We start from the raw sequence: 18597 nt of genomic DNA on the forward strand, positions 1-18597 counted from the left end.
AATTAATTTCTAAAATTGATTTACTAAATTTTCTTTAGCTTTCGAAGGGCGAAGAGTGAAAGAGAGACGAGGATATATTGTTGTTTAAGCTTTGTCACTTGACAAAATATACTATTTATGTAGTATAAGTCGATGCACTCAGCAGCAAAACACTCGAATCATTCCAATATAGACATAAATTTTTGAAAATGGCCACCTTCTGAGTACGGTTATAGCTTCACACTTTCACCTGTTAAATTGCAATTCTTACGAGCATTTTGGGTATTGCTTGCATCATTTTACGGAATAATTTGATATAGAAGATTAAAGGATGTATACGTAGATTAAACCTTCTGCCTTAATTGTATTTTGAGATATATATCATTAAAACATAAACTTAAAGTAAACCAATATTTAAGTAACACTTACGGTTCCTTTTATCCAAGACCATGACATGTATTGTTTGTTTTGGCCCAATAGAACTTACAGACTTATCATTGGGGCTACGTTATCATTGAGTTCAAAAGCGCACATACCATATACACTTATATTATGCCTTGTAAAACTCTTTATTTTTCTCACATTCGTTATGGGATTCACTTAATGTATCATGCACACCCCTTCTTCAAAAGTTTATCAGCCTACAAGCCTGTTGGTCCTTCTCTAATAACCTTGTCGGTCCTCCTCTATTATGGGCGGAGCTAGGTGGGCAGAAGGGAGTTCAGGTGAACCACCTTTGCCGAAAATTACGCTGTGTATGGTCAACTTTTTATGATGTACAGTCGTTGATTTTATAGGAGCAGCATGCACATGGCCCGTTCTATGTTTTATAATTTGGAATAACTGCGGACATGATATAGTGATACACCATGTTATAATGGAGTATAAAAAGGCAATTATTTGTTATTTCACACTATACAGCTTGTAAACAAAGACTATTAAAACGAAAGCATTGATCTTGTGATCAAATTTCAAATACTGTTGTACGTTTTAATACGTGACACTTGAAACTGTTTATGGAGCTGGCTTTTGTGGGGAATACTCTTACACACCTATAGGGCAAAAGTATCTTGTGTTGTCTGCCCCAATCGAACTTGGTGCTTTATGTTTACAAAGCCATGAAATGATTTGCTTGAGTTACTTTTGCATCAATATAAACACATTCATTCCAAGGTCCTTATCAACACGCAAAAACTTAAATATGTGTACATAAATAAATATATACAAGTTTCCAAGCTCACATGTGCTAAGAAAAATAACTGGGATATACAATACTAGGTGGAAGGGAATTTTACTGATGGTAAAAGGGATTTGTCCGTGGCAACAAGGGTAGTGGCACACCTGAAGCAACCATGAAATGGTCATGACAACCAGAATAATTCCTGAATATCCCTCCTGCGGCAGCATCTGATCTGTTATGTTGCATGAATTGGCTATGGTGCAGCTGTAAATTAGGGGGAGTGCTACTGTTAGCATCTTTTGTCTGCAGGGGTAAAAGGCGCTTCATTTTCCGTCGTTTTCGTCGGGACTGCTGGATAGAAACACCCTCATTAGATGAGGCAAGATTCTTTTTGGTGACAGTTTTTTGCCCTTGAGAAATCGGCTCACATTGAGTTCCTCCGCTTCTCCCATCACATTGGAACTTAGCAGCAAAGCCTGGATGTTTTTCTGGGACACTTAAGTTTGCCCTCTCTCTTTCAAGTTCGGCAATACGTGCTCTAAGTTGGTCAGGTGAGTATTCTGATTGAAGGTTGTGCAACACAATGCGGTTAACTGCAGCTCTCAGTGCAGATAGTTCATAAAATATAGCCTTTTCTTGGGCTTGACGAGAATCGTTACCATCAGAACGTATTTGTTTGGCTAGCACTATTGAGCCCTGAACATAGTTCTTCAGGAGCGGAACAGGTGGAAACGAGTCAACGAGTTCAAACTCATAGATGTATTTGATTGCCAGCAGCGATTGCCTTTTCCTGATAAGATTTTCGATAAAGCATGGAATCTTATCAGCTAACCCGAGGATTCTGACCAGATCCATTACCTTGCTGGTATGCTGAACAATCTTCAAGAAACCTATAAGGTCATCTGAATCAAAAGAGGATGACAGTTCAAAAGTAGCTAAAAGGTGCAAAAAGCCTATGGCCTCCCATGATCCAATCAATGTTGCTCGCCACTCAACTGCAAACTCAGTAGCCTCAGTTTTAACCTGAGGTCTTATTTCTGGAGAAACTTCTCTCAGCTGTTCCAACAAATCAGGGAACCTAGTCATAACTGATAAAAACTTTTTGCACTTATCCCTTTTTCTTTTTTTGGTAAGTTCATTTTTTGACTTCTCCCGTTCTGCAGAATAGCACTTCCTCAATGCATCCAAGACAATTTTTGCGGGATCTGATGCGGCGTGGACAACACTCGAAGCACAACCAGATATTAAATGCTGACCCTTGATTCTCCTTTCCGAATTGTTGGAAAGAGGTTCACCATTAGAGTGAGAAATACCAAGTACATGACAAATCTGAATTACATTCGCATGTTGTGCTACAGTGCGACACAAACTCTTCAGCTCATTTTTATCAAAGGCAGAGGCCAAGCTGTAGGCACCTACTAGAAGCAGAAAACCCAAGATAGCCAGATGGTTTTCTCTTTCATCTATCATCTTTGCTTTCCAGTCAGATGCAAGCTTGCTCGCTTCTAACTTAGCCTTTGGTGTAATATCTGGAGAGATTCTAATCAATTGTTCCAATAAAAGGATACAACTTTTCCTGATAATACTACGATTACATTCAATCTTTTCTTTATGAGGTTTTTGAGGATAAAATCCTCCAAGTGCTTCCAGCACAAGCATCCCCGAGTCAGTTGATAGTTTAAGAGCTGTAGAGACTTCAACGCGCAACAACTCGAGCTCTTGACAATGATCATTTAAAAAAGCCTGCAAATTCTTACCTCCCATGCCCACAAGGATGGCAGCGAAAGCATCAGAATGACCTAACTTGCAAGTGGAGGCCGTTTCAGAGGATGAAGTAGAGCTGAGGGCCCTCGTATCAGTGAGAAGAGATGGACAAGTTGATGCTATCTGTTTCACCTGACTCTGCTGTGGCTTTTGAGCCTCAGAATTGACAGATGATGTGGTTGCATCTGCCTTCAGCCTTGTGAGAGATTCTATACACTCTTCAAGCTGAGCAAGTGGGTATTGAGATTGAAGCTTGTAATCCAAAATGGATCCGATAACAGCTCTAATAGAAGCTACACTCTGTTCAATGGCTTCAATCTTTTCTTCGATTGAGCACGTTTCTCTACTACGGACAGTCTCCGAAATCCACATAACATGTTTCACATAATCTTTCAGAATAGGTATTGGTGGGAAACGGTCCACAAGCTCAAAAGCAAAAGCAAATTTAACAGCTTCAAGATTCTGTTGCTTGGCTATGAGATTCTGGATGAAACAAGAAATCTTCTCTGTGAAACCAAGAAGATGACACAAGTCTTTTGACTTGTTGTGCTCAACAACAATAGTTAGCAGGCTCATAAGCTCATCCGCATCAAAGGCAGAAACCAGACTGTAAGAAGCCAATAGGTACATGAAGCCCAAGATCTCTAATTGATTCCCAGTTGTTGCCCTCATTTTAACCTTCCACGCTCTCGCAAGTTCCATTGCTGCTTCCCGCACAATGGGTTGAATCTTCGGTGAGACTCTAATCAACTGCTCTAATAGAAGAATGCAACTCCGCCTAGCAACACTGGCCTCGAACTCTGTTTCTTCCTTCCTCAAGTGGGGAGGATAGAACCCTTCCATTGCATCAAGCACCAGTTGACCAGGGTTCGGAGACAATTGAAGAGCTTTAAAAACTTCATCAGACATAGAATCCAGCTCCCTCTCGCGCTCATTCAGGTATATCTGTAAACTCTTCCCATCCATTGTAACAAAAAATCTTATTTCAGCAGACTTAGTAGTGGTAGCACCAACTCTATCCACTTCTGCATAATCAGTAGGCTCGGACTTCACACGAGCATTACAAACAGTTTCCAGCTGCTTCTCTTTCTTTTCAAGCACTTTAAACCGCCCTTCAATGAGTTCCTCTCTTTGTTCCTTGAATGAAGTTAACTCCTGCTCCTGGAGTTCAAGTTTCTTTTTAGTTGTATCCAAACTCTTGTCCTTGAGCTCGAGTTCCTTCTTCACTGAGGAAAGGTGGTCTTCCATGATTCTAAGTTGCTTCTTCACCGAATCCAAGTTGTTAACCTTACCTCGGAGTTCATTTGCCACTGAATCCAAGGTAGTTTCCTTCTCCCTAAGTTTCTTTCGGATGAAATCCAGGTTATGTTCCTTATGTCTAAGTTCCCTTTTCACATAATCTAACTTAGTTTCCTTCACCCTTAGTTCTTTCTTCACATTGTCCAAACAATTTTCCTTTACCATAAGTTCTTTCCTCGCAGAATCCAAGCCCCTTCCTTTAGTTTCTATTTCCTTCTCTATCGACTGCAAAATCTTTTCTTTACTTTCGAATTCTTCCACTCGTTCGTCGAATTTTCTCTCTTTCAACTCAAGGGCATCTGTTTCTTCACGAATCCTGCTTTGAGTCTTGCTGAATTCCTTTGACTGCTCCTCAAACTCCTCCTTCATCGACAGCAAAATCTTTTCCTTAACTTCAAATTCTACCACTCGTTCCTCGAATTTTCTCTCTTTCAACTCAAGGGCATCTGTTTCTTCACGAATCCAGCTCTGAATCTTATCGAATTCCTTGGAACGCTCCTCAAACTCCTTCTCCTTCATACTAACCTCCTTAAACCTATTCTCTACAAACTCCCTAAGATCCTCAAGCTGCTTGCGCTCAAATTCAATTTCCTCCCAAAAGCGTTCCACCATCTTCTCCTGCTCATTCAACTTTTCCTCTCTCAATTTCACAACCTCATCAAACCCTTTTCTGGCCAAATTCAAATCCCTCCACTTGCATTCAAGATTCCTAATTTCCCCTTCGCGGTATGCACAAAACTCTTCCTTTTTCTTCTCAACTTCCTCTCGTCTCTTCTCAATGGATTCCCTAATCGAATCAAGTTCCTTAGAACTATCCGTTACTGACTCTTGAACTGAAGTCAAGTGCTTCTCTTTGGCTTCGAGTTCGTTGAAGCATTCTTTCAAACAGGTGGTGGATACATTCAAGTCCTTCTCAAAGTCCCTCCATTCCAACATTAACGTCAAAATTGATTTCCTTAAACTATTCTTCTTCTCCTCATTTTGTTGCATCGCTTCCCCTAACTTCTCCATTACAGACATTATAAGTCAAACAAAACCCTACAACTGTGGTCAGAGTAAACAAAAGTGGAAAATTGATTGAGAAAGAAATAGGTCTATACTCGGCAATATATAATAGGGGGAGTGGGCAACGTGCTCCCTTAAAATTCGTTCTACGTATAAACCTTTTTAATATAGGAAACGGTTTCCTTAAAATTTAAATATTCATTTTACTTGTAAACATTTTTAAAATAGGAATCGGTTTCCTTAAAATTATACTATTCAATATTCATTTTACTTGTAAACATTTTTAAATTAGGAATAGGTTTTCTTAAAATTATATCCGATATTCCTTTTACTTGTAATCATTTTTAAAATAGGAATAGGTTTCCTTAAAGTTATATTCAATTCATTTTACTTGTAAACATTCTTAAAATAGGAATAGGTTTCTTTAAAAATTATATTCAATATTCTTTCACTTGTAACGGAAGAAATATCTTATTCTAATTAATGTAGACATTGGGGAGTTACGATATTCCATAACATATATACTAGTAAACAATATTAAATATATGATTTTTGTCCGTTTTTCCACCTTCACAAAATATAAGTAATTTCGCATCATACATGTATTGTGTTTTTAATATATTAATTTTATATTATTATAATTTAATTATTATCTTACATTATGTTTGGATTATTGTTACCATCGTTTTATAATTTGTATTGTATTGTACTGTATCATTTTATGGATACTACGTTTGGATAGATTGTATCATTTGATGTTCTTAAATAACATTTTTGTTGTTTGGTTTAACTGTATCGTACTGTACTGTAACTGATAAGTTTACTAAAATACCCTCAATTATTTTAAATAAAATTTATCAAGATTATTATAAAAATAATTTAAGAAAACCTCTTTCTACTAATTTATCACCAATTATCATCTTGGAAACAAGAGCAAAAACTTATAGAAAAAAGTTTACTATCATTAGCAAAAAAAAAAAAATCTAAAACGATGGAAAGAGATAAAGAAACGAACAGAAATTTGGATGAAAAGAACGACAACAAACCAACTCTAGAAAAGATGGACGTAGACAAAGTAGGTCAATAAGTTAGAGATTTGGAGTTTAAAAACAGTTAAAAAAAAATAAAGAATAAAATAGAATTATGGAGTAATAAGGACATAACTGAAAAAGAAAATAGGAAACAATCACACCACACCGAATCGGTTATTTTAGAAAATGGGGCTTTTGATTGTTTTGGAACAATGAATTTAACAATACGATACAATCAATTTTATACAAACATTGTTTTGGGATAACAATGCAATACAATACAATAGCTAACAATCATCCAAACAAGCTGTTAACATATGGAGTACAAATTTTTTTAAGTTAATTGCTAATTTAGATAGTACCTGAGCCTAAATGATGAGTTTTACTTATAGAGTATTCATTCCATTTTATACGATGGAGTTTGCAGTGTGAGCGTCCATCCATTAATTTTTCTTAATGAATTTGAATACCGATTCTTTGTTATTCTTAAAATAAAAATGATACATCAAAAACTACATTACAATACTATAAATTATAATAATTCATAATTCAAAATATAACAAAAAATATTTGGTTAAGTGTGATTAGAGAAAAACCCTTATGATTAATGTTATGAACAGAGGCGGCTCAACACTACGTGTGGCCTAAAGCGAAAATTTAAATGAACCCATTTTGCAATTAAGAAAAATAAGAAGAAACCCTAAGCAATAGTAAAAAATAAAACGTCGTAACAGCTCACCATTGTAAAACATCATAAACTACATTAAAATATATTCACAACGACCATATAAAATCATAGTCACCCGAAGAAGAAGAAGGAGGAGAAGGAGAAAGATGTATGAAGTTATTTAAAAAGTAGGTACAAGTTAAAGTGGGTATAGGTTAAATGGAAGACGCCCTAAATTTTTACATGAGATACATACATTACTCCAAATTAACCCTCTTTCAAGCCCATATAGCAGACTTAACCAAGATAAACTTCTCAATTAGCAGAAATGTAAATAGAACCCAAAGAACAATAAAAAGAGAGACAAAAACACGAGCACCTCTCGATGACAACTTAATATAATGTTTTTTAGTTCAGCTGACAAGTGTAACAAAAAGAATAATATTAATTTCGTGTGGTAGTACATACATAGCTCCAAATGAATTCCCTTTCAAGTTCAGATAGCTGAATTAACCAAAGACAAATCTCTCAACTCGCAGAAATGTAACAAAGTGGGAGCAAAAAAGAAAGGAAAAACAAAAAGATCAAAACAGGGAAATAGGTCCACCTGGACATTTCAACTAAACTAAATACAGATTATACAACATCATATTACAGAAGATGGCCCCAGTCCTCAAATGTACACAAGTATCTCCTCTCTATAAGACCTACTGTCCCATAAACTCACATCATGTGGAGGTGTCATAATTACGCGTTGCGTCCCATGAATGTGATATGCTCTTTTTCGATGTCATACTGATTTTTCCCACAAGACGAGCTTGAAAAAAATGCTGCTACCTAACACTTGAGCAACGAACCATACCATCACCCCAGCCTTATAATCCAACCCATTTCACCCATCTGAAGATTTTGCCAACTCTGAACGGCAACTCATAGTCTTTGGCTACAGCAGGCTCCCTTTTTGCTGTCTCGGGTTCAGACCAAACATACACGCCACGCTCTTGGCGACTGCCTGGTACAGTGTTGTCGAGGATCACAGCTACCAGGAATGCAATCACCATGTGAAGTGATAACAATGTATTCAAAAGGTAGTTAAGCTGCAAGAGAAATATTTTTGTGAGTCAGGACAGATTCAAGAGAACTTTAGTTTATATGATATGTTGAAGATACATACCCCTCCAAATTTGGTGCGGATTGGACCATGAGATGCCACGACATATGGTTGAAAATAACTCGGAACGGGCAAGTTGCTGTTTGGAGAGATGCCATACTGCTGGAAGTAGGCTGCTATAGAAAGAGATAGGAACAAAGACAAGCCAACTATGATAATGTTCCTTGAGCTTCCCGCTTCACTATAGCGCAAATTTGACAAGCCCAGGGCGGTAAGCATTGCCCACATAAAGCATAATAGGGCTGCAACCATGACATCCGGTATTGACGCAATAAAGCCTCCTACTTTACCTGTTTGCATGTCAGAAGAAAGGTGCATGGTTACCATTATGTTGCTATGACAAATAGGCGACTCAATATACCAGTATGTATCAATCACACCAGTACATGACTATTCAAGGGTAATAGTGAAATACATAGGATATCCGCAATTCCGATCTGCGATCTTTAAGACAAATAGCCCTATGATGGAATCTAATTATTTGTTGTTCTTTATAAATGTCACAGTAAATAGCTTTTGATAGTCAAGACTACTAATGAAACCTAAAGGGTAATCCAACCCTAACCAACAAAGCTGCTGCTGCTTCAGCATTCGTAATGACCTGAACAAACACTTGCCAAAAAGGATTTTTTTGATAAAAGTTGAGGATATTCTTATCTTTTGAATCTTCCTTTTTGGAAACCAAGAAATCCCCTGTGGCTTAGCTGGCCCAGCCCCTGTTGGTGTAAAGGTACGAGAATTAGGGGAATATGGACTACCCCCCACCCACACACTTAAACACCAAGCGTAGTTTCCACGGGTTTCGATGTTCGCCTACACAAATCCTGGCTATGTACTTCCATTACCATTAAACCAAACTGTTTGATTCTCGGGGGAGTATGGGTCTGCCCCGAATTTCTTTCGAATCTTCCTTATTATTGTTATAAACATAATTCTCTTCACAATTCTGTAAGATGTGCGTGTGTGTGTGTGGGAGGTGGGTGGGGGGGACCCCTCAGCAACTCATAGGACAATGAATCATGACAGAAGTGTTCAACTTGTTCTCCTTAGTTGACATAATCAGGTCGATCTAGATAATCAAGAAGAAAAAGAGAAGTACTCTTGACAATTCTAGTCCTCTCCCGCCATTTAAGAATTTAACTGAATACAAATTGCCCCTTCCAGCCTATCATAATGCCTCTGACCTTTGAAAATAAAGAAAACCTCCTCAAGGTTGACTAAAGTGAAATGGTTAGGTTTTTCAGAATTTCTAAACTGGTCGGAAGCCCCCCTCCCTCCCCCCAACTTTAATTTCTGTTCTTTCGTATTTTCTTCATCACATTCCTTTTGCATAATGACAAACAAACAGGGGTCGAAAATAATGCAGCCTAATTTCCCATTTTTGCTTTCAAAACTATCTTTTTCTTCTCGTATCTTTTTCCCAATTTTCTGTCACATATCCTGGTTGGGAAAGTTACTTTGGTCCAAGTGTGGTGTTCTCAGAGGGAGAAGTGAACATAGCACCAGTCGATTCTTATCTTTAGGGAACAGACTAACTGATTCGGTTTACTCCATAACCTTGACAAGGCTGTCGAAAGTTTAGGTGAGTTAAGTCCACAAACACAAAAAGTTAAGGGGGGGGGGGGATAGTGTTGCTATTTCCAAGCACTCAGAAATATATCAAGTAACAAGTAGAAGTTACTCTGGAAAATTCATCACCTTTTAATAGTGTTATGCTCATTCGGACATGACGTATGAGAGGGGCCTAGATGTATGAGATGCAAAAGTAACATCCAAACGTTTCTCAAATCGGCACAGATCATGAAACATATCTTAAACCATCCAGTATATATGTCCCATTTTCTCTTCATTATATGGTCCAAGAGAATCATCTCATTAACAAATTAATAAAGCAGTTGCTAATTGGCTATCTCGGCGATGAATTTTCTAATATGAAAATTGATATCTTATCTAAAAGAACAATATCATTGCATTCAAGAAGCCAATATAAAGTAGACTTTTTCAAAAAAGAACAAGAAATAGGAAAAAAAAAAAAAAAAAACTAGTCTAATCAGAATCCAAGGGTACTTGTGGGTTGTGGCCAGGAGGGAAAAGAAAAAAGCTTTATAAAAACTAAGGATATATAGACAAAATAGTCTATCTTCGTACTCAAAGAACAAACATCACAAAGTAGAACATAGAGATTGTGGAATCATGAAGGTTTACTGAAGGCTCCCCCCCCCCCCCCCTCCTCAAACACCCTCATCCAAGCACAAAATCAGTACCAGTAATGTACGTATATACATGAAACAAAGTTTTGCTCTTGGGAGTTGCACAACTGCGAACGGTTATGGGAAAGGCACTTGCGATGCCTACCCGTGAGGGATATCTATTCAAATTTTATAAATTCATAAGGTCACCTTAAAAAGCATACCTATAAGGGACAGGACAATTAAAACACATGCCCCCAACTCGATCGCTCTGCGGCTTCCCATTTTGGTAACAGCAATCGTGTGCACATTTTCAGTTAAAGTTGCAGATCCAGTTCCGGTGCCCCATAGACCAGCCAAGAGGCTACAAAGACCTTCAAGACCAATTCCTCGACTTAAAACACCTGGTGTTGGAGGTCTGGATGCAACCAACAATGATGATGCATGATATGAACCAACCTAAGAGTTGACAAGACGTTAGAAGCCAAATGATAGATCAACACCATAACATAAGAAGAAAAATGCATTCTGTATACCATCCAATATTTGAGAAGAGAAATATTAAACCAAGCGGTATGGTAAAAATGTTTTCTTAAAAGGATGCCTGGTATAATTTATCTTAAGGGGTTTTCATGTAAAACTTTGCAAATGAAGTGCAACTTTCATTTTGTGCGGGTTCCAAAAGTCGATGCTACAAAGACCAGAAAGAATATCCATGTGATTAACATCCGTTTATCTACAGAGCAGACCAAACTAGTAACCGCCAAAACACAACCTGTGACATATAATGGACCCAGAATTACTCTTAACATGTTACGTGAATCATTTCAATCTTTTGAAGGAGAGCCTTGGCGTAACGGGTAAAGTTGTTGCCATGTGACCAGGAGGTCACGGGTTCGAGCCGAGGAAACAGCCTCTTGCAGAAATGCAGGGTAAGGTTGCGTACGACAGACCCTTGTGGTCCGGCCCTTCCCCGGACCCCGCGCATAGCGGGAGCTTAGTGCACCGGGCTGCCCTTTTATGTTACATGAACATCATTCTAAGTTAAGCTGAATGCAGACTCTACCATTTTGAAAATTCACTAGAACAAAGTTAGAAAGACTATAAAATAACCTGAGCCTTGCTGAAGTCCTTTTAGAATAGAGGATAAAGTGCATTGAAATAACAATGACAGTTACTTCTTAGACAAGAGGAACTTAGTTTTGAGAATCAACCTTACAAAAGGTTTTTACCCAACTAAAACCAAGCATAGCTAAGGGTGTTTTGTTTTTTCCGTTCGTGTAAAGGTCACTGGCTGAGGCAAGGTAGAATATACTACAAGGCTGACAAGATGCACAGATTTCCTACAAGTCCGCATTGATAGTTGGATAGCTGTGTGGCTTCAGCTTCAGTAAAGGTCTTACTTTTCAAATGACTTTTCTGAAGAGTGGAATGCCTGGTTGACCAATATATTTTCCTTGAGTTGGCTCAAGGGAGAGTGACTCGGATGAGTTGAGATTACACCACGTAACAGTCTATATTTATAATGCTAGACAGCTCTTAATATTTAGCATCAGCTCGCAAGATGATACTACTGAAAGAGCAATATTTTAGGAGTAATTTATTACAGAGATAAGAAAAATTAAAATTCAACCGGGAAACAACTCACCGAATCCACGGATGAGATTATTGACACCACACACATTACTAGAGCCATTTTCCAGTGGAAGACAGGCGTACCCCATTGCAACGGATAAGGGAATCTAAACCATGGAGCTGATCTTAATGCGTGAGAAGTATCAACACGACAGTGCTTCATCCTAGAGATATTCTTTCTGCAGTGGTCGGATATTATATTTGATACTGGTATATTCACATCACAGCCTTTGTAGCTATATGCTCCCGCTGAAGTCAGGAGGAAAGCGACAAGCCATGTTATTGCTAGACCCAATGGAACCTGCACATGAACATGAATGCACAGGTCAGAGGACGGCGAGCTAACAGAAAAAGAATACAAGATAAAATTAAACCACAGATTTACCGCGTAGATGAGAAACACACGATGACCAAGAACAGATATCTTACGAAGGTACTGCACCACAAGAAAAGATTTTCATAGAAGAAGTTAGACATCATATACTTGCAAAAAAATGTTAATATGATATAGCCGGGCAGAAAAATAAAGGAAAATTACGTGAACAGAGTGAACAAATACAAGAAAGTGGCAGATAAGCTCAAAATCAGGCATTTCAGTTGTCTTACATGATATGGGAAAAAAAGTAAACAAGAACTTGTGGAAAACTTACAAGAGAGAATATAACAACCAACAATATCTGCACTGCACCAATTTCAAGACATGTACCAACTTGTGGGAAACCATAACTGTAGAAGGAAAGTCCAACAGCTGCAACAGTAGGAGCCACAACCACAGGATTGATCAACCTGGACCAGAAAAGGGCAAAAGAATGTTTGGATTTGGATGTGCACACCATGCAACAATAAGAACATTGACCAAAGAATAGAAGCAGGATGCTTACAGTTAAAAATAAAATAGCCACTATAGAACAAATTTAAGACCTATACCTAAAAAATCCAGAGAAAAACTGTAATGACAAAGGGAGGAGCAAAAGAAACAGAAGACCACATGTGGAAGTAAAACTTTCTTCCAGACATTTATAGAACAGAATATTTTTAATTGTTATTTTGGATACAAACACACACAGACACTGTATCTATATATATATATATATATATATATATATATATATATATATATATATATATAAGTAATTGATAGGTATAAAAAATGATAACTCTTTAAGGCTGTCAAAATAGATCTAATTAGCCAACTATATTTGCTTCAATTTCCCTACAAAAGCTTATGTATCCATTGTGTTTAACAAAAAGATTTGAATAAAGCAAGTGTGTGGATCTAGTGAGATTGCTTATATCGTCTTTTCTCCTTTTTCAGGAGAAGATTCAATCGTTCAAGTAGCACACATCGAGGAAAATGAGAGAAGGTCGCTTGACATGGTTCGGTCATGTTTTGTGTCGACCTCCAGATGCACCGATTTGTAGGTGTGAACTGTGAAACCATGGTGAACGTAAGTGCTAAAAGAGGACAAGGTAGACCTAGAATCACATGGAAGGAAGTTGTCTTGAAGGACCAACAAATCTTGGGGATCCATGCAGACTTGTCTTTCACTTAGCAAAAGATAGGGCACAATGGAAGAAAAAGATATAGGCGATTTGAGAATACGTTTCAAACTTAAGCACTTTTACTATAGGTCATATGCGTTCAACAGGTAGTTTAATCTTGAAAACATATCAATTTCTAATACGTTTTATTTGAATTTGCATAATATTGGCATGAAATCATTTAAATGGAGTAAAGTGGTCAGTGAGAATTCATATAGCTGGCCCAACTTGTTTTGGACTGAGGCATAATTATCGTTGTATCCTCTCTTTTTCCTCCTAATACTGTTCTGATGTCTTTAGTCTCATTTTCTGATGCACCAAATCACAAACTTCTACACTCATAGATGCTCAACTTGCTAAACTCAAAAGTCAAAGTGTCAAACTATGTCATAGTAAAACAGGAGGGAGGCAGAACTTACATATGGTCCCCAAATCCTCCAGTAGCATTTTTTACTACTTCAGGGTTTAAACTTTGAACCCTAAACACGATGCCATTTCTGTCAATAAAGCTTCTTCCTTATCCGGTAAAAAAGAAATGTGCAGCAGTTCATTCGGGGCATAGAGGCAATACTATTTTAACAGAACCTTTAACTTTTTGAAACTTGGACTACTTAATCTTTTCATATGATAGTTGAACCACATTCTTAATCATGGCACAGAGTTTCTAGAAGCTTTATTAATGATAGCACACCATCACAATAGGTACAAAATTGAGAATCAACTAAAAAATATGATAGTGACAGTTCCATTAGCATGTTCAATTCAATTCAACCACTTTGCACCAAAGACTGTTATGGTCCTTGAGCTTTTAATATTTTGAACATTTCTGTAACAGGAAAATGTGTTTGGATCAGCTAATCCTCCTTCAGTTTTGAAGCCAAGTAACATCACAACAATGTCATTACTTTATGGATCCTCATTCGTGAGAAAACCCCTAATTGAATAGATAATATGCCGCTCCTTTAAGAATCCTACATACAGACACTGTAAAAAAGACAGCAGCTTGAGAGGCAACTAAACAAGAATGATCCTTCTCCAAAAAAAAATGATATAGGACCTGTCAAACTAAAATGGGCCCCTCATAACCATGGTATACATATAATGGCTAAGAAGGTAGAAACGAAACGGGGGGAGGTGAAGGAATTACCTCCACAGGAAATAAGCGGCTAGCCAATCTAAAATACAAGACCCGCTAAAGATGTTAAGATGATTGTCACTCAGTTAACACCCAAAGGATCAGTCTCAATTGTAGTCAATTAAAACTAAAGCTACATTTCCCCTAACATCATATAGCATCATAAGACAGTCGAGACATTGCTATTTTCTTTTACTACTCATTTTTATTAGAATCCACATGACGTTCCAGATATCAGCTGCACAACTAAGAAAGCATGAATCGGCAGCATAGCATGAGAACAGAGAAGAAAACATTAAAAAATGTCGGTCGAGAATTTCTTACCTCAAAAGTACTGACATCATCCCACTGTATCCAAGCATTGCTTGAAAAGCTGAAGAAATTATTATAGCTCCCTGCAACTCCTTCATGATATGCTTGAAATTCTGCAGGTTGGAAACCTTCTTATTACAATGTTTAGACATAAATAACTACTTACAAGACAACTGAACGATCAATAATTAGTGCTATAGTTAAATTCAGCGATGGGGCAAGAATCAAAGCAAACGACCAAGCTTCTTTTAGCAAAGACTGAAAGCAAGAGAGAGATATGGAAAGCAAAAAATAAAAGTGAGAGAAATCAAACTCTGTCTAACAAGATGCTTTGCAAGTTAACAATGATTCATATTGGCTTCTTGAAGAAAAATAGAGTACTCATGTAAGATCTCTCTAAAAAGATTTTCCCTTTCCTAAAAAGAAAAAAAAAACTATTGTAAGAGCTGCATCCAAATAAATAAACACTGCTTGACTTATAAGGTACTTTGAAGCCACACACGTCATTGTATGACGATTCATTACAGACAGAAAAAGGTACGCTGCTAAAGGTCAATAAAGCGCATCATTTAGTAAGTACAGTACTGTACCACAAATTCAACATTTAAAGAAGCATACTTCATTTTAGATGGAAGAGGAATGTTTTCGCTACTCAACAAGATTCTGTGGGATGCCAGAACCACATATACACATGGACCCTTGTAAAATACTACTCAATAACATAGCAAAAAGGAGTGTTGAAACATACATTTCCATTCAATCCTAAGAACTCTGGGGAGTGAATTATTGCAAGTACAGGAGCAAGATATACAAACGAAGGGCCCTGAATTAGAGGCAATCTCGAGCCAAATGACGTGTGCAACAGCGTTGTCACTCCTGAGACAAAGAGCACAGTGGAGACGACATTTGATGTATCCTCCTATAAGTACTAACTTTTATCAGTTCACATCAGTTAAATAAATACAGAAATAAAGCAAAACTAATACTGTATTGAACACAATAAGAACAAAAATAATGTAAAGTACTCACATGGTCACCACCCATTGCTGGAACTATCACCAGAGGAATTAGTATCAATGATCCCAACATAGAAAGATAATGTTGAAATCCATAGAGTCCGATAGGAACTGCAACATATGAACACACATCAATAATCTCACAGTTAGACTAAAAGATAAAATCTTTTTCACACTAACAGGTGTATCTCATCTCATATTCGACCTAATCACATTAAACAATAGCCAATACTGCAGTTACATGCTCATTGCTCAAAGCGGGAAAAATTTCAAAACACAAACAAATAAAAACTCATTATCCTATCAACAAGCAATTCAGTGAAAAATGCCACATAGCTTTTTCAATTAGCTAAAAGATTAAAACTTTGTACATGAACAGGTGTAACTCATCTCAAGTTCAACCTAATCACATTTAGCAAGACTCAATACTCCAGTTACATGCTCAAAACATAAAAAATACCAAAACACAAACACATAGCAACTCATTATCCAATTAACAAGCAATTCAGTGAAACATGTGTAGCTTTTTCTGGATAAACTAGCATACAACAACTACTACTACGTCTCAATCCCAAACAAGTGGGGTCGGCCATATCAATGTCCATGTAACTAACATATTCAACTTAAAATTCGGTGAAATTAGTTGGGGTCGACTATATGAATCCTCAATGCCCATGTAACTAACATATTCAAATAATAATTCAGTTGCAATGTAGGCTGCTGCGAGGTGTACTAGTCGAGGTGAGCGCAAGCTAGCCGGACACACCGGCACAATTCAAATAAGATAATGAAGCATAAGGTCTCACCAAGACCAGGAGTATCTCTAAGCTCATATTTCATATGAGAATGCCTAGACATAAAACCATCATCATCATCAACTGTTTGTGGCAACACATCCACAGCCTCATCATTCCTCGAAGCTCTTCGAGCCGTCTGCTGAACCGTAGTAGTTGCAGCAGCTGGCTCAGCAGTAGCAGTGGTAGTACCAGCTGCTTGTCCATTAGTACTCTTATTCACCCCACCACCACCACCATCAGAGTCTCTCCTTTTCCTCACAGACTTATCTTTTTCACTTGTGGGTTCCCCATTAGCTTTATCCTGTCTAGGAGGCCTAGCTCGACCCGCTTCAAGATCCAAATTCGGGTCGGAATCTCTCCTCCGGGTCGGCTGAGAAGACTGTGGTTGTTGTAACCCAATTTGCCCAGAATCACTAGCATTAGTCTCACCAGAGAATTTGGGGCGAAACCCAGTTTTTTTAGCCCAAGAAGAAGGCGGCATTGCAGCAGATTCCGGTGCGGGTGGCCATGGACCGGGTCGTGGTTTCTTATTCGGGTCGGAGCTAGCCATTTGTAAACTAGCCCTACGAATGCATACCTTTTTAAGCTACTAAACTAACCAAGAATGAGTTTTTAGAGAAATGGGTGTCTAAAACGTGAGTTGGATCTGATTTTTGTTAGGGTTTTTCAAGCGGGTCAGTTTGATACTTTCAAGAACAGATTAAAAAAAACACGTAAAGCAATGAACTTTATCTTTCGGGGGAGTATGAAATGGTAAGTTCACACAGTATGGGTGTTAGTGTGTGAGAGAGAAAGGGAGAGTAGAGAAATGAAAGAGTGAAAATTGTAGTTCGCTGGAGCTAAGCTAGTAGAGAGAGAGGGAAGAAAGAGTGAGAGAGTGAGAGGCACACAAGACGACAATAGAGAGAGAGAGAGAAGCAAAAGGGGGGAGAATTAGAGAGACAACTAATAAGTGATAAAACGACAGCGTGTGGTTTGGTGGAGGGGGAACCGCGTTTCTTTTTCTTCTCAGGAAATATGATGTCACCCCTTATCCCTTTCTTTTAAGGCGAAATACATATATGACCCATTCAACTTGGCATCATTCTTCATTTTGGCACTCTATTTTTCGTTTCGTTTTTGCCCTCCAATTCTATTTTATATGTTTTATTTTGGCCTTCATTTCTATTTCTTGTGTTTCACTTTAACACAAAAGTTGAAACTAGTTCAAAAAATATAGCACGTGTTTATACACAAATATAAAGTGTAATAAATATCCAATTAAATTTTGTCACCTATTTTTTTCATCCATGTCAAATGGGTCAATACTAAAATACCCGAACCTGAACGTATTTTTTCATCCACTTTTGCCCCATCTTCATTCTCTAAGTTCCAAAGCTTCCATCTGTCGATTTTATACCTGGCCCGTTTAGATGAAATAAGCCCACAAAAAATATGGTCGGGTTCAGGTATTTTAGTATTGATCCGTTTGACATGGATGAAAAAACCAGGTGGCAACATTTAATTGGATATCTATTACACCTCATATTTGTGTATACACACATGCTATATTTTTTGCACTGATTTCAACTTTTGTGTTAAAGTGGAACATAAGAAATAGAGTTAGAGCGCCAAAATGGAACATAGAAAACAGAGTTGGAGGGCCAAAATAAAACAAGGTAGAGATAGAATGCCAAAATGAAAAATGGTGTCAAGTTAAGTGGGTTGTATATGTATTTGGCCTTCTTTTAACCATTTTTTTTAAAGATTTGAATTAAATTATATATATAGGTATAGAATTATATTGAAAATGCAAAGAATTTTGCCGTTACTTGTGTAATTACTTTTATAGGTTTCCCACTTGGTGTATGGTACCCGCATTGGAGCTCGATAATA

The 18597-nt window shown here is 37.6% G+C and overlaps 2 protein-coding genes across 2 annotated transcripts; both read right to left on the bottom strand.

Annotated features, from left to right (window-relative positions):
• Nucleotides 1-1133: 1133 nt before the first annotated feature.
• Nucleotides 1134-5357, bottom strand: LOC109238345. The gene has a single exon (XM_019404778.1). It carries the CDS (start codon nt 5240-5242, stop codon nt 1271-1273), a length of 3972 nt encoding a protein of 1323 aa, XP_019260323.1. The 5' UTR covers nt 5243-5357; the 3' UTR covers nt 1134-1270.
• Nucleotides 5358-7324: 1967 nt separating this feature from the next.
• On the bottom strand, nt 7325-17635 carry LOC109238346 (nucleobase-ascorbate transporter 12). Its single transcript, XM_019404779.1, has 10 exons — nt 16732-17635; nt 15939-16036; nt 15658-15828; nt 14922-15022; nt 12571-12706; nt 12306-12356; nt 11934-12221; nt 10510-10744; nt 8100-8386; nt 7325-8022 (listed from the first exon to the last, which is right to left on the bottom strand). The coding sequence occupies exons 1-10, from the start codon at nt 17270-17272 to the stop codon at nt 7801-7803; spliced, it is 2130 nt and encodes a 709-aa protein (XP_019260324.1). The 5' UTR covers nt 17273-17635; the 3' UTR covers nt 7325-7800.
• Nucleotides 17636-18597: the final 962 nt, after the last annotated feature.

Source organism: Nicotiana attenuata, unplaced genomic scaffold, assembly GCF_001879085.1.
Source record: "Nicotiana attenuata strain UT unplaced genomic scaffold, NIATTr2, whole genome shotgun sequence".
Lineage (NCBI taxonomy): Eukaryota > Viridiplantae > Streptophyta > Magnoliopsida > Solanales > Solanaceae > Nicotiana > Nicotiana attenuata.

What these genes read in the sequence shown, in the direction of transcription:
- LOC109238345 (XM_019404778.1), bottom strand. Translation starts at nt 5,242, where the DNA reads ATGTCTGTAATGGAGAAGTTAGGGGAAGCGATGCAACAAAATGAGGAG.
- LOC109238346 (XM_019404779.1), bottom strand. Translation starts at nt 17,272, where the DNA reads ATGGCTAGCTCCGACCCGAATAAGAAACCACGACCCGGTCCATGGCCA. An exon ending in TCTTAGGATTGAATGGAAAT is followed by an intron (nt 15,023 to 15,657) that starts GTATGTTTCAAC and finishes TCCAACCTGCAG; the next exon opens with AATTTCAAGCATATCATGAA. An exon ending in AATTGTCCTGTCCCTTATAG is followed by an intron (nt 8,387 to 10,509) that starts GTATGCTTTTTA and finishes ACATGCAAACAG; the next exon opens with GTAAAGTAGGAGGCTTTATT.